The following is a 17,539-nucleotide window of genomic DNA, read 5'->3' as shown; positions in this document are numbered from 1 at the left end:
CTATCAAAACGGATTTATTTTATTCCATACCTGTATTGAGCTGATCATTGTGCTAAGGGCAAATACTGTGGCCGAATCTCTCAAAGTTGACTGACTATCAAAGGTTCCCTGAGTATCCATCAATAGCACTGCAACCTATAGGGAAGTAGAGTACATTACTGATATTTTATAGAACATGCAGGGTATTAGGGTTACTACAAAGTTAACACCATAAGAACTAAAGCAAACCATTAGCAATGAATACTTAATAGGTAATTTTTCACATGTGCCATGAATGTCACAGAAAATAAGAATATTAATTACCTGCTGACTACTGTAATGATTAATTTTCACTGGTAATCCAACATAACAGAAATAACACTGAAACAAAATATAGATGTTAGCTAGCTGATCTGCTGTTCTATTGTCCCTATGATATTTCCTTCTGTGATCAGTAGAAAGGGAAACAGGGAACATGAAATAGGATGCTACCCACTTCCCTTTTAAACTTCATGTCAAGTGGTCAAAATTAGTTTTCAAAAGAGCGTTTTGGAGGATCCTGAAAAGTGGTAACTGTTGGCAAGTGAAAACTCAATTTTCTTTAAGAAGTTCATACCATACCTTTTTACCGTCAGGTTTATTGATAAGGAAGATTTCACTCCATATCTGGATTCCCGTGGTCTCTCGTTCAGACCCACCTCTCCACGAAAAGCCAGTCAATGGTTCATTGTAATCTCCAACCCAATCAACTGATTCCTATAAATTAAGAAAGTCTATGATATTGAACTAGATATGTAGTACAGGTTCTTCCACTCATCCATACCAGTTTGTATCCCTCTCCAACTCTAGACAAAAGGAAACAACATATGCACATCTATTATATTGATACAATTACTTTATTTACTCATCCAAAAAATAATTATGAAGGAGCAACCATCTGTCACATTTTATGCTACATCCTGGGGATACAAAGATATCATTCCAGATAAGAGGAAGCTCACAGCCTAACAGGGGGACAGACGTGCTAACAAACCATTATGATGCATTATATGCATGCCGAAATGGGTGTGTATATTAGATATAAATGGAAGCATAGGAAAAGAAACAACTAACTCTTAGTCAGTTAAGACTTCATAGGAGAAGTGATATTAGAGCTAAGACTTGAAGGATGTTTAGGAATTTTCCAGGTGAGCAAACTCAGGGAGGGCATTCCAAAAACAAAGAAATAAAGGTATGAGAGAGCATATTATGTCAGGATATACACAATAATAATATACACAAATGTTTTGCTATTGGGGGAGGAGGGAGCAAACAGCAGGAGGAGAAGCACCTAGTTAAAAAAAAAAAATCTGTTACACTTTAATCTGAGCAAATGCTATTTAACATAAGCAACATGACAAGCATTATTGAGTATTTCATTGTAATGTTTATCGCACAGTTAAAATTATGAATATGCCCAAAGCTATATAATCCCAAACAATGGAAAGTATACTAATTTTGTTCACTCAATTTTCCCACCTACGTTAAGTGTGTACTAATGTTGGTATGATAGAAATAGAAAGTGGTAAGAATTTTGTTTGCTTTCAAAGCCTGGAAGTATTTTGGTTGTTCTGTTCTTGATTTGTTTGGACTGAGGGTAGAGATAGAAGATGTTAAAGTTAACATTACCAAGTTGTTCAAAAATACCCTACCTATAAAAGATCAATCCAAAATGGTTAATTATGATATAAATGCATAATACAAAGTTTCTTTGGGTAGTATGTCTATTCTGCCTCAACATCCATATTGGCATCTGAATTGCTAAGGGTAAAAGGGTAGAAAAAAAATACTGGTATGCTCTCCACTCCTAACCTTCTGTTCCCCGACTCTAATCTCCTATTTATTCTTCTGCTTTTGGTTGATCCTAGGCTCCTTAAAGTCTCCTTTCTATGCCACACTATTGTCTCAAATGTTATGACACTGTTGGTTGCCTTTGGGGATGGGTTAAGGGTGAGACTGAGTGAGAAAAGATAACAGAACTTTGTGGGATAACAGCAAGATACACTTGATAGGTTTTGGGGCTACCCAGGTATTTACATTTTCCGAATAAAGCAAATGTACACTTCAGATTGGTGCATGTAACTATATGTAAATTTTACCACAAAAGAAAAAACTAAATAAATACTGAAATACATAATAATGATGTATATTGAAATATTTATAGGGAAGCATACTGAATTCAACAATTTACTTTGAAATGAACCAAAAAATAAGATGGAGCAATGGATTGAAACAGGGAAGAATAGCTGGAGACACATGTGATAAAGCAAGAATATTAATGTTAATGGTAGAATCTAGGTAGTGCATATCCAGGTGTCCTCTGTAAAATTCTTTTAACTCTGCTGCATGCATGAAAAATGTCATAGTAAATGTTGGGGGGAAAATGATTATAATAAAAATTATGACAAAAGTTATTTGACATTTTAAACACTATTTAACATGTAAAGTTTATAACCATATCACTGTACTTGTCTATTTTCAAAAGAGCTTAAAAAATAAGTTACGTTCTAAGGGAAATGTAGCAAAGTGGCTTCAGACAAAAGTGGCCTATATAGTTTGGTGCCGACAGCACCAAAGTTGGAAGGTTACACAATAGCATTTTTAAACTAGTTCATCTTTAGGGAACATAATAATGGAAATACTGGACACTACTACTAAATAAAAACACAAAGTCATAAAAGCACAGAAATCAGAAAACTTTTCAAAGCACCTCTTCCCTACCTGCTTATACATGTATCTCAACATGAAGTCCATAAGGAATGATTTTCCTTTTCTAAATGCTCCAGCAACAGATACAGCAACGACCTCCTTGTCCCTGATAGCCTCTGAGAGAAGGATCCGATTTAGTGCAGTTTCATCTAATTCAAAGGAATGGTCATCTCTGACAATGAGGACTTGGACTGGTCCTGCCTTTTTCACTGGCTCTTCCTCTTCAGAGCTCCATTCACACCCCTTTTCTGAAAAGCCACCTATTGAATAAAATAAGAATTTATTCAGCAAATTATCTCAAAACACAGGAAATGTATATGTACCTCTCAACATTCAAACACCTGAAACAGGAGCACAGTGGAATTAGAAATGTTCATTTTATTGACATATATTCATGTCATTTACACCATATCTCCGAAAGACTTACATCTGGTCTTGCTGATCAAGTGGCCAAATCAAACAGAATTTTATTTTTAAGAAAGCTCTAAATCAGTGCAGAGATCTCTGTTTGCTGAGTAAGAAAAAAAAAATCAAAGCAAAGGACTCTACTTTTGGAGAAGAATAAAATAGCCTTAGTTTACACTTAATCCCTTAGAAATAAATTTAGTTATTCACATGAAAGATCCTTGCAACACTTTTTAAAGCTGAACATGCATATGAGGAAATACACAGAGGGATTCAGAATCACATATTCTTGAAACTGGAATAAATCTCTAAAGCACCCAGTTCAGCTCCCTCCAATGCATGCAACCCATCTACAAAATCCTAGACTCTTAATTGTCTAAAATTATATCTTGTAGCAATGGAAGTTACAGATAATTAAATTGGGTAGGCCCAGATTACAGAAGACCTTCAACTCTATGGAAAAGAGGTCTGTATATAATTCAATTAAAAAAAAATAAGAAGCTTTTTGAAAGTTACTTTGTGTAGAGATCTTATAAAAAAGGTTTGTGACTCTGGGAAATTACTAAATCTCTCAGTTTCTCCATCTGTAAAACAGAAACTATTAATAGTACCTATTTAATAGGGTTGTTGAAAAGATTAAGGGAGGTACTATATGTAAAGTGTTGAGAACAGTGCTTGGCACACAGCAAGCTCATAAAGGTTAGCTATTATCATCATCATCACCATCACTACCTTGGCATTATAAACTGAACTAAGTATTCCCAGAAGAAGTTTCTGCCTATTTTCTATAAATTTATATGTGTTTGTGTATGTATGTGCATGTATGTGTGTGTTCACATGTGCGTGTTTTCAGAGTTTTCTATTTAATTGTCAGAAATACTGTTTCTGACAGAGGTCCTCTTTTAGAAATCATCCCTAATATACAAGAATTTTAGAACCCTAGACCTTGGCATTTGCAGTATATTACAAAACAACTTCAATGTGTCAAGTGACACATTCTTATATCTATAGCCTTTTTAATGTAACTTTGTAATGTCCTCCCACTTTGACTCCGGGGTCAGCCATGTAATTTGTTTTAGCAGACATGACACAGCAGAGGCTTGAAAAAGCACTTGTGTGTTTCCATTTTGCTCTTTTGTCTCTGCCATTCATCATGAGAATATTCCCAGACTAGTCTGCTGCAGGATGAGAGACACTTGGAGCAGAGGCAAACTGTCCAGGTCCACCCAAGGCCCACAGCAAGCCAACCCCCAGCCACATGAGGGAGCCCAGTCAAGATCAACAGATTTGCCTAACAACCATTTCAACATGTGACCAATAAATGCTATTGTTCTATGCCCTTGAGGTTTTGTGACTATTTATTATGCAACATAACAGGCAATAAATAACTGATACACCCTACAACCCCTTCCTCTAGAAAGGCAGTATAGTGTAGTGGTTAAAAACACAGGCTCTGGAACCAGACTGCTGAGATTCCAATCAAGACTTCCCCATTTCTTAGCTGAGTAACCTTAGATAAGTTGTTTAACCTCTTTGTGTCTACCTCATAAAGTTGTTGTGAATTAATATATGCATGTAACACACTTAGAACACTGGCTGGTATATGTATTGGTATATGCTATTAGCATTATTACAGATTTACGAAACTAAAGCCAAATATGTGACTGACTTTGCCCAAGGAAAATAAATGCAATTTCTATATCAGGCAATCTACCATGGATGCTTTCTTGTGTTATTTATTTATTGCTTTCAATATTGCAGCAAGGTATTTATTATTATCTGTATTTTTGACACATGAGGAAGAACTAACTGGATTAAGTAACTTTCCCAAGATCACACCCACTAGAGTTCACATAGTAACTGTCAATTTGGGTTTAGATCCCAGGTAATTAAACTTTCATCTCAGAACTTTCCACTATAATACTCTGCCTCTTTAGTGGAAATCAAATAACCTTTGGACAACACATAAATGGGCTCATTTGCTTTCTATCAAAAGAACAGAAAGTCAAACCATACATCAATTAATCCCTCAGATCAGATATATGACCTAGCTTCAAATCAACCCTTAATAATATTAATTTTGAAATAAACTGGGCTCTTAAATAACCTGTCATCCAAATTTTTTTTTTTTTTTTTTTTTTGCGGTACATGGGCCTCTCACTGTTGTGGCCTCTCCCGTTGCGGAGCACAGGCTCCGGACGCGCAGGTCCAGTGGCCATGGCTCACAGGCTCAGCTGCTCCGCAGCATGTGGGATCCCCCCGGACCGGGGCATGAACCCGTGTCCCCTGCATTGGCAGGCGGACTCTCAACCACTGCACCACCAGGGAAGCCCCCATCCAAATTTTTGAAAACATATTTAAATAGACATTCTTCATTATGTCTATTTGATAAGAAGTCTCATAACTAGAGAAAAGCAAGGCAGTTATATTACTCAGCATAATTTTAAATAAGTTTTCAGATCATATTGATGTATGTATACACATATATCACATTGATAACTATATATATTGCTGTTCATCTATAAGATAATGTTATTGAAATATTACAAATCTAACACATAATTTTAGTTTTTCATTAGTGGAGATAGACAAACACCATTACTTTCTGAGCAACAGTATGAAGCATCTGGAGACAACAAAACCACTGCATTAGCCATGAATCAGAGTTTTTCTCTCTGCAAAGTTAAGAAAAATTGATTTTACATCCAACAGACAATAGCTTCTATATTGCCATATCACAGATGCTGGAGCCAGAGAGTCTTTGCTTAAATCCCAGCTTCACAACTTACACATATAAGAAGTTGTGTAAGTTATTTCACCTCCCAATTATTCACCATCTTCCATCTGAAAAATGAGATTAAGAATGGTACCTATGGGACTTCCCTGGTGGTGCAGTGGTTGAGAATCTGCCTGCCACTGCAGGGGACACAGGTTCGATCCCCTGGTCCAGGAAGATCTCACATGCTGTGGAGCTACTAAGCCTCTGTGCCACAACTACTGAGCCTGTACTCTGAAGCCTGCGAGCCACACCTACTGAAGCCCGCGCACCTAGAGCTCATGCTTCACAACAAGAGAAGCCACTGCAGTGAGAAGCCCATGCACTGCAACGAAGAGTAGCTCCCGCTCACTGCAACTAGAGGAAGCCTGCGCATAGCAATGAAGACCCAATGCAGCCAAAAATAAATAAATAAATTTAAAAAAATCCATTTGATGGTTTTTAATATATTCAGAGTTGTGCAAACCATCACGCTGATTAATTTTATAACACTGTGGTCACCCCCCAAAATACCCACACCCTTTAGCAGTCATCCCCATTCTCCCTTACTCACCTCCAGCCCTAGGCAACCATTAGGCTATCAAAGATTTGCCTATCTGGATATTTCATATAAATGGAATCATATAATATGTGATTTTTTGACTGTTTTCTTTTACTTAGCATAATGTTTTCAAGGTTTATCCATGTTGTAGTATGTATCAGTACTTCATTTTTTGTGGCCAAATAATATTACATTGTTTGGATATACTACACTTTGTTTATCCATTCATTAGTTGATGGGCATTTAGGTTGTTTCCACTTTTTGGCTAAAATAAATAATGCTGTTATAAACTTAATGAACAAGTTTTTGTGTGGACATATATTTTCATTTCTGTAGGATGTTCAATTGATTTGTGACAAAGATGTTAAGGCAACTCAATGGAGAAAGAATAGTCTTCACAACAAATGGTGCTAGAACAACTGGATATCTAAATGCAAAAAAGTAAATTTCAATATATCACACCCATATAAAATATTAACTCAAAATGGATCATAAATCTAAAAATAAATCCAAAAATATTAAATTTTTGGAAGAAAACATAAAAGAAAAGCTTTATGACCTTGGATTAGGCAATGATTTCTTACATATGATGCCAAAAGGATGACCCATTGTTTTAGTCTCTTCAGGCTGCTATAACAAACTACCACAGACTGGGTAGCTTATAAACAACAGAACTTTATTTTTCACAGTTCTAAAGGCTGGAAGTTTTGAGATTAGGGTGCCAGCATGGTCAGGAAAGGAGCTTTTTCCAAGTTGCAGACTTCTCATTGTATCCTCACATGGAGGCAGAGACTAGGGAGTTCTATGGGAGTCTCTTTCATAAGAGCATTAATCCTATTCATGAGGCTCCACCCTCATTTCCTAATCACCTCCCAAATGTCCTACTTCCTAATACCATTACATTGGGCTTCAGGATTTCGACATATGAATTTTGGGGAGATACAAATATCCAGACCATAACACCCATAAAAGAAAAAATTATAAACTGGACTTCTTCAATTAAGAACATCTGCTCTTTGCAGAGGGCGACTGCCCTGCCCACTCAGGCCCTGGGAGCCTGCTGAGCTCCCAGGCGGATCCCCTGCCCTCCAAAGCCCCCTCCAGGTCTGGTGTGTCCTTGGGCATAGGAAGGAGGCCAGGGGGATCAAGAGAGGCAGGCGGGAGGGGCCCTCTGGGGGGAGTGGGAGAGGAGTGGAGGGTGATGGTCCCGCTCACTTGGGCCCCAGGAGCCTGCTGAGCTCCCAGGCCGATCCCCCGCCCTCCAAGTCCCCTCCAGGCTGCATGGGTCCTTGGGGGCATAGGAAGGAGGCTGGGGGATCAGGAGAGGCAGGCAGGAGGGGGCCTCCCAGACCCAAGACTGGAGGAGCTGGAGAGGAGAGGAGGGCATTTGCCCTGCCCACTTAGCCCAGAAAGCCTGCTGGGCTCCCACGTGAGGTCCCCTGCCCTCTGAGAAGAGGGGTGGGGGGTATGCCTGGGCCCCTTCTGTTCCTTGAGCCTAAGTTGCACCTCCCACAGCCCCCAGGGCCTTTTTTGCCACCCCATGGGCTTGCGGGCGGAAGCTCCTGTGTTGGGAGCCCGGAGTCTGAACGACTGGACTAACAGAGAACCTCAGACCCCAGGGAATATTCATCAGAGTGAGGTCTCACAGAGTTCCTCCTCTCAGCATCGAGACCCAGCTCTACCCAATAGCCTACAAACTCCAGTGTGGGAAGCCTCAGGCCAAACAACAAGTAAACAGGAACACAATCCCACTCAGTAAAAAAAAAAAAAAAAATGAGATGGCAAAAAAATACATCACAGATGAAGGAAAAAACCTACAAGACCAAATAAATGAAGAGGAAATAGGCAATCTACCTGAAAAAGAATTAAGAGTAATGGTAGTAAAGATGATCCAGAATCTCGGAAATAGAATGGAAGCATGGATTGAGAAAATACAAGAAATATTTAACAAAGATCTAGAAGGACTAAAGAACAAACAACGAGAGATGAACAACACAATAACTGAAATGAAAAATACACTAGAAGGAATCAATAACAGAATAATAGAGGCAGAAGAACGAATAAGTGAGATGGAAGACAAAATGGTGGAAATAATTGCCAAGGAGCAAAATACAGAAAAAAGAATGAAAAGAATTGAAAACAATCTCAGAGATCTCTGGGACAACACTAAACGCACCAACATTCGAATTATAAGGGTCCCAGAAGAAGAAGAGAAAAAGAAAGGGTCCGAGAAAATATTTGAAGAGATTATAATGGAAAACTTCCCTAACATGGGAAAGGAAACAGTCACCCAAGTCCAGGAAGCACAGAGAGTCCCATACAGGATAAGCCCAAGGAAAAACACACCACGACACATATTAATCAAACTAACAAAAATTAAATTCAAAGAAAAAATATTAAAAGCAGCAGGGAAAAACAAAAAATAACATACAAAGGAACCCCCATAAGGTTATCAGCTGATTTTTCAGTGGAAACTCTGTAGGCCAGAAGGGAGTGGCAGGATATACTTAAAGTGATGAAAGAGAAAAACCTACAACCAAGATTACTCTACTCAGCAAGTATCTCATTCAGATTCGAAGGAGAAGTCAAAAGCTTTTCAGACAAACAAAAGCTAAGAGAATTCAGCACCACCAAACCAGCTTCACAACAAATGCTAAAGAAACTTCTCTAAGTGGGAAACACAAGAGAAGAAAAAGACACACAAAAGCAAACCCAAAACAATTAAGAAAATGGTAATAGGAACATACATATCAATAATAACCTTGAATGTAAATGGATTAAATGCCCCAACCAGAAGATATAGATTGGTTGAATGGATACAAAAACAAGACATATATATATATGCTGTCTACAAGAGACCCACTTCAGACTAGGGACACATACAGACTGAAAGTGAAGGGATGGAAAAAGATATTCCATGCAAATGGAAATCAAAAGAAAGCTGGAGTAGCAATACTCGTACCAGATAAAATAGACTTTAAAATAAAGACTGTTATAAGAGATAAGGAGGGACACTACATAATAATCAAAGGATCAATCCAAGAAGAAGATATAACAATTGTAAATATTTATGCACCCAACACAGGAGCTCTTCAACACATAAGGCAAATGCTAACAATCATGAAAGGAGAAATCGACAGTAACACAATAATAGTAGGGGACTTTAACACCCCACTTACACTAATGGACAGATCATCCATACAGAAAATAAATAAGGAAACACAAGCTTTAAATGACACAACAGACCAGATAGATCTAATTGATATTTATAGAACATTCCTCCAAAAAGTGGCAGAATATACTTTCTTCTCAAGTGCACACAGAACATTCTCCAAGGTAGATCACATCTTGGATCACAAATCAAGCCTTGGGAAATTTAAGAAAATTGAAATCATATCAAACATCTTTCCTGACCACAACACTGTGAGATTGGAAATCAATTACAGGAAAAAAACACAAATACATGGAGGCTAAACAGTGCACTACTAAATAACCAAGAGATCACTGGAGAAATCAAAGAAGAAGTAAAAAAAAAAATACATAGAAACAAATGACAACGAAAACACGATGACCCAAAACCTACGGATTGCAGCAAAAGCAGTTCTAAGAGGGAAGTTTATAGCAATTCAATCTCACCTCAAAAAACAAGAAAAATCTCAAATAAACAATCTAACCCTACGCTTAAAACAACTAGAGAAAGAAGAAAAAAAAAAACCCAAAGTCAGTAGAAGGATAGAAATAATAAATCAGAGCAGAAATAAATGAAATAGAAACGAAGAAAACAATAGCAAAGATCAATAGAACTAAAAGTTGGTTCTTTGAGAAGATAAACAAAATTGATAAACCCTTAATCAGACTCATCGAGAAAAAATGAGACAGGACACAAATCAATAAAATCAGAAATGAAAAAGGAGAAATCACAACTGACACTGCAGAAATACAAAGGATTATAAGAGACTACTACAAACAACTATATGCCAATAAAATGGACAACCATGGATAAATGGACAAATTCTTAGAAAGGTACAATATTCCAAGACTGAACCAGGAAGAATTAGGAAATATAAACAGACCTATCACAAGTAACGAAATTGCCGTAATTAAAAATGTTCCAACACACGAAAGTCCAGGACCAGATGGCTTCACAGACGAATTCCACCAAACATTTAGAGGAGAGCTAACACCAATCCTTCTCAAACTCTTCCAAAATATAGCAGATGGACTCCCAAATTCATTCTACGAAGCCACTATCACCCTGATACCAAAACCAGAAAAAGATATCACAAAAAAAGAAAGTTATAGACCAATATCACTGGTGAACATAGATGCAAAAATCCTGAAAGGAATACTAGCAAACAGAGTCCAACAGCACATTAAAAGGATCATACACCATGATCAAGTGGGATTTATCCCAAGGATGCAAGGAATCTTCAATATACGCAAATCAATCAACGTGATACACCATGTTAACAAATTAAGGAATAAAAACCATATGATCATCTCAATAGATGCAGAAAAAGGTTTTGACAAAATTCAACACCAATTTATGATAAAAACTCTCCAGAAAATGGTCACTGAGTGAACCTACCTCAACATAATAAAGGCCATACATGACAAACCAACAGCAAGCATCATACTCAATATTGAAAAACTGAAAGCATTGCCACTAGGATCAGGAACAACACAAGGATGTCCACTCTTGCCACTCTTATTCAACATAGTTTTGGAAGTCCTAGCCACAGCAATCAGAGAAGAAAAAGAAATAAATGGAATACAAATTGGAAAAGAAGGAGTAAAGCTGTCACTGTTTGCAGATGACATGATACTATATATAGAGAATCCTAAAGATGCTACAAAAAAACTACTAGAGCTAATCAATGAATTTGGTAAAGTAGTAGGATACAAAATTAATGCACAGAAATCTCTTGCATTCCTATACACTCATGATGAAAAATCTGAAAGAGAAATCAAGGAAACACTCCCATTTACCATTGCAACAAAAAGAATAATATACCTAGAAATAAACCTGCCTAAGGAGGTGAAAGACCTGTACTCAGAAAACTATAAAACACTGATGAAAGAAATCAAAGATGACATAAACAGATGGAGAAATATACCACATTTTTCGATTGGAAGAATCAATATTGTGAAAATGACTATACTGCCCAAAGCAATCTACAGATTCAATGCAATCCCTATCAAACTACCAATGGCATTCTTCACAGAATTAGAACAAAACATCTTACAATTCGTATGGAAACACAAAAGACCCCAAACAGCCAAAGCAATCTTGAGAAAGAAAAACGGAGTTAGAGGAATCAGGCTCCCTGACTTCAAACTATAACACAAAGCTGCAGTAATAAAGACAGTATGGTACTGGCACAAAAACAGAAATATAGATCAATGGAACAGGATAGAAAGCCCAGAGAGAAACCCACGTACATATGGGCACCTAATTTACGACAAAGGAGGCAAGAACAAACAATGGAGAAAAGACAGCCACTTCAACAAGTGGTGCTGGGAAAACTGGACAGCTACATGTAAAAGAATGAAATTAGAACACTCCCTAACACCATACACAAAAATAAACTCCAAATGGATTAATGACTTAAATGTAAGACCAGACACTATAAAACTTTTAGAGGAAAACATAGGAAAAACACTCTTTGACATAAACCACAGCAAGATCTTTTTTGACCCGCATCCTAGAGTAACAGAAATAAAAACAAAAATAAACAAATGGGACTTAATTAAACTTAAAAGCTTCTGCACAGCAAAGGAAACCATAAACAAGACAAAAAGACAAGCCTCAGAATGGGAGAAAATATTTGCAAATGAAACAACAGACAAAGGATTCATCTCTAAAATATACAAACAGCTCATGGAGCTCAATATCAAAAAAAGAAACAATCCAGTTAAAAAATGGGCGGGGGCTTCCCTGGTGGCACAGTGGTTGAGAGTCCGCCTGCCGATGCAGGGGACACGGGTTCGTGCCCTGATCTGGGAGGATCCCGCATGCCGCGGAGCGGCTGGGCCCGTGAGCCATGGCCGCTGAGCCTGTGCGTCCGGAGCCTGTGCTCCGCAACGGGAGAGGCCACAGCAGTGAGAGGCCCGCGTACCGCAAAAAACAAAAGGGGCCAAAGACCTAAATAGACATTTCACCAAGGAATACATACAGATGGCCAAGAGGCACATGAAAAGATGCGCATCAGCACTAATTATTAGAGAAATGCAAATCAAAAGTACGATGAGGTTTTACCTCACGCTGGTCAGAATGGCCTTTATGAAAAAAGCTAGAAACAATAAATGCTGGAAAGGGTGTGGTGAAAAGGGAACCCTCCTACATTGTTGGTGAAAATGTAAATTGATACAGCCACTAGGGAAAGCAGTATGGAGGTTCCTCAAAAAACTAAAAATAAAACTACCATATGACCCAGCAATCCCACTACTGGGCATATACCCTGAGAAAACCATAATTCAAAAAGAGACATGCACCAAAATGTTCACTGCAGCACTATTTACAATAGCCAGGACATGGAACCTACCTAAATGTCCATCGACAGATGAATGGATAAAGAAGATGTGGCACATATATACAATGGAATATTACTCAGCCATAAAAAGAAATGAAATTGAGTTATTTGTAGTGAGGTGGATGGACTCAGAGTCTGTTATACAGAGTGAAGTTAGAAAGAGAAAAACAAATACCGTCTGCTAACGCATATATATGGAATCCAAAAAAAAAAAAAGGGTACTGATGAACCTATTTGAAGGGCAGGAATAAAGACGTAGGCCTAGAGAATGGACTTGATGACATGGGGTGGGAGGGTGAAGCTGGAGCGAAGTAAGAGTAGCATCGACATATATACACTACCAGATATAAAATAGTTGGCTGGTGGGAAGCAGCAACATAGCATAGGGAGATCAGCTCGGTGCTTTGCGATGACCTAGAGGGGTGGGATAGGGAGGGTGGGAGGGAGGCTCAAGAGGGAGGGTATATGGGGACACGTGTATGCATATGGCTGATTCGCTTTGTTGTGCACCAGAGACTAACATGGTATTGTGAAGCAATTATACTCCAAAAAGATCTATTAAAAGAAATATATATATATAGACTTGATTTACAGTTTTGTGTTGATTTCTGCTGTACAGCAAAGTGATTCAGTTATACATATATACCCATTCTTTTTTAAAATATTCTTTTCTATTATGGTTTATCACAGGATATTGAATATAGTTCTCTGTTCTATACCATAGGACCTTGTCATGAAAATTTTTGATAAGTATGTCAGCTAAAAAAATATTCACAACCCCCCCCCAAAAAAAGAATGTCTGCTCTTCAAAAAATATTGTTAAGAAAATGAAAGGACAAGCCATAGACTTGGAGAAAATACTTGCATATCACATATCTAATAAAGAACTTATATAAGGAATTCATAAAGAACTCTCAAAGCTCAATAATAATGAAATAAATTACCCAATTAAAAATGGGAATAAGACTTGAACACTTAATTAAGGAAAATATATGGATGGAAATTTTACTGTATGTATATTATACCTTGATTTTTTAACAATAAAAACCCCAGTTACATGTCATTATAAAACCTGATACATCTAATAATAAATTTAAATGATGTGCTGGTAGATATTTAACAACCAGCTCTTAGAGGTAGGTGGGTGTGGAAAAGTCCTGATTTGTAGCATTTGCCAATTTCTGTGATATAAATACTACCACTATGACCCCTTTCAGTCTAACGGTGTGACTCACGGAGTGTGCTGCTGGGTAAAGATGCACCTGATCATCTCTCATGAGCTAGTATGAGCTGGCTCCAATGTACCACTGAAATCTAATGACAGATATTTAAGACTTGTACAGAAATATACAAAACATTATTGAGAGAAGTATATATTGATACATGTTCTCAGATTAGAAGGCTTTCTGTTATAAATGTCAATGTTCTCCTGGATTCTTAATTTGGTTATAATACCAATCAAATTCTCAGCGATATTTCTAGTTGATTAACAAGTTTATTTCTTTCTTGTACAAATTCTTTTTATGAAGATTAACTAGCTCATATGGAAAGGCTAAGAGCCAAGAACACAAAGACCACCTTAAAGAAGAACAAAGTTGAGGGATTTACACTAACAGACACCAATAGATATTTTAAATCTACAATAATTAAGGCAGGGTGATATTGTCACAAGGATAGACAAGTAGACGAATAGAGAAGACTAGAGATTTCAGAAACAGACCCACATAGACACAAGCATCTGACTTACAACAATGTGCAACTGCAATAAATGAAGAAAGGATGATCTTCAATAAAGGATGCTAATTAACTTGGATATTCATATAGGGAAAAAAATATGAACCTTCATCCCTAGCTCTCACCATAAATAAAAATCAATTCCAAATAAATCTTAGATCCAAATGTGAAACAAACAGGAAAAGCGGACAGAGGATACAAACAAGCAACTGACAAAAACCACAATATCAAATGGTTCCACACATAGGAAAAGATCTTCATTCTCATGCAAATAAAAAATGAAAAAATATATTGATACATTTTTTATATATCAGATTTACAAAGATCAAAGATAATTCCTTTCATTAGTTGGAATGTGAATCTGTAACCTCAGACGTTGCAGAATTTAAATGGATTCAGCACCTTCAGGAAGCAATTTGGCAAATAATTATCAAAAATACAAATATACATACTCCTTGACCCAGCAATGCTATTTCAAAGAATTCATCCTGCAGACAGACTCATACACATGCAAAAAACCAGAAGCAGTGTTAATGACCATCAACAAGGGACTGATTAATAAGCTATGGTTCATTCACCTATGAAATACAAGGTAGTTACAAAGAATAAGGAAGCTCATTTGAAATAACTGCTGATATATATTATGAAAAAATAATACAAGGTATAAAACAGTATGCATTGTATAGTATAGTATCACTGGGGAAAAAAGTGTGTAGGAGGGTGTGTTTGGCATATTTGAGGAACAGCAAGGAGTATGGTATGGATGGAGCAGGTTGGGAAGATTATGAAGGGCTGGATCATGCAAAGCAAGACAGGCCAAATCTGAAAGGATTTTGGACAGAGTGGATATTGAGGGTGAGGGAAAGAGAAGAGGCATCAGTGGATGTTTGTATATGATTATCCTGTCCAACTCTACCTTATATGGTAGGTGTGGATGAGACACATAACTTTGAACTTTTAGTTTAGATGTTCAAGGTCTTTGAAGAGCTACCAACAGGCTAAATGAAGAGGAAGGAGATTATATATTAAGTGTGATGTAAGTATGCTGTAAACATACTTACATAAATAAAACAAATATCTGAGTTGTGACTTTAAAACAATGAGATAGTTTACAGGAAAAAGTCTCATGACAATGTAAGCCAATTACTGTATTAAATATTCCTTTTTGGTAAGGAAACTTTTAAAAATACAGAAATATTTTGTTATTAATAGAATGAAAAATGGAATCAAATTAATCTGTGGATATTCATAAATATATAATCATTAGTTTGTATTTCATCTAAAGTTAAGAAAGTTTTCCTATCCAAAACCTATTGCTACCATCAATCTATACATATATTTATGGTAATCAATATTTACATATAAAACTATTTAGATAAGCTAAACCCAGACATCTATCAACTGATAAATGGATCAACAAATGTGGTATACCCATACAACGAAATATTATTCAGCAATAAAAAATGCAGAACCGGGCTTCCCTGGTGGCGCAGTGGTTGAGAGTCCGCCTGCCAATGCAGGGGACACGGGTTCATGCCCTGGTCTGGGAAGATCCCACATGCTGCGGAGCGGCTGGGCCCGTGAGCCATGGCCGCTGAGCCTGCGCGTCTGGAGCCTGTGCTCCGCAACGGGAGAGGCCACAACAGTGAGAGGCCCGCGTACCGGAAAAGAAAAAAAAAAAAAAAGCAGAACCAATACATGTTAAAACATGGATGAGCCTTGAAAACACAATGTTAAATGAAAGAGGCCAGTCACAAAGGACCACATACTGTATGATTCCATTTATATAAAATGTCCAGAATAGGCAAATCTATAGAGACAGAAAGTGAATCAGTGGTTGCCTAGGACTGGGGAGTAGAAGGGGATTAGGGGGTGATGACTAAGAGGTATAAATTTTCTTTTGGGGGCTAATGAAATGTTCCAAAATTGTGGTGATGAGTGCACAGCCCTGAATACACTAAAAGCCATTGAATTATACACCTTTAAGTGGGTGAATTGTATGGTATATGAATTATATCTCAATAAAGCTGTTAAAAAACTATTTAGAAAAACTTCAGTTTCTGTAAAAAACGTCAAAATTGAAAACACAGACTGAAAATATCTGGAGAGCAGAGATTGTCTTACTCACGTTTCCATTTCTTAAAAACTTGTAACAGAAGCTTACACAGTAGGCACTCAATAAATATTTATATGAATTTAATAGAAAATAACTGGAAAGTATTAGAATATACAGGATAATCAAGAACAAATATTTTGAGCTTGATTCATTATTCATAACTATATTTTATCTAAGCAAAAAATATTATTCTTGCTCTAAAAGAATCCAAAAGTCCATTGGAATGCATGCCAAATCTCTTTAGCACCAGATTTCTACCTTCTTAAATATATATTTGCTTAAACTAAACTTAGTTTCAATTCCTGGAACACTATGTAAATGTTTAAAAAGCAGGAAACAGGTCAGAAGCAAATCAGATGGGAATTAGCATTTTACTATGGATAATACAAATGTATAGCTTACAAGGAGAGAACCAAAAAATATATATCGTTTTGCCTTTTTTTTTTTTTTTTTTTTTGGTGGGGGTAGGCAGGCCTCTCACTGCTGTGGCCTCTCCCGTTGCGGAGCACAGGCTCCGGGCACACAGGCTCAGCGGCCATGGCTCACGGGCCCAGCCGCTCCGCGGCACGCAGGATCCTCCTGGACCGAGGCACGAACCCGTGTCCCCTGCATCGGCAGGCGGACTCTCAACCACTGCGCCACCAGGGAAGCCCTCGTTTTGCCTTTTTATTTATTTATTTATTTATTTATTTTTTTTTTTTTTTTCG

General features: G+C 37.3%; 1 protein-coding gene across 1 annotated transcript in view; it reads right to left on the bottom strand.

The window, feature by feature from the left end:
* Window positions 1–17,539, bottom strand: part of ATL1 (atlastin GTPase 1) — a gene marked incomplete at both ends in the record, with an annotated part of 64,984 nt that overhangs the window by 35,113 nt on the left and 12,332 nt on the right. Inside the window, 3 exons of the mRNA XM_079699281.1 lie at window positions 31–135; window positions 601–735; window positions 2,740–2,987. Of these exons, the coding sequence (XP_079555407.1) occupies window positions 31–135; window positions 601–735; window positions 2,740–2,987 (488 nt within the window). The remainder of the gene's footprint in view (window positions 1–30; window positions 136–600; window positions 736–2,739; window positions 2,988–17,539) is intronic.

The sequence above is a fragment of the Hyperoodon ampullatus genome (assembly GCF_949752795.1).
Source record: "Hyperoodon ampullatus genome assembly, chromosome: 3".
In the NCBI taxonomy this organism is placed as follows: domain Eukaryota; kingdom Metazoa; phylum Chordata; class Mammalia; order Artiodactyla; family Ziphiidae; genus Hyperoodon; species Hyperoodon ampullatus.
Note: the sequence above shows the minus strand (reverse complement) of the source record. Positions and strands in the feature narration are given on the sequence as shown.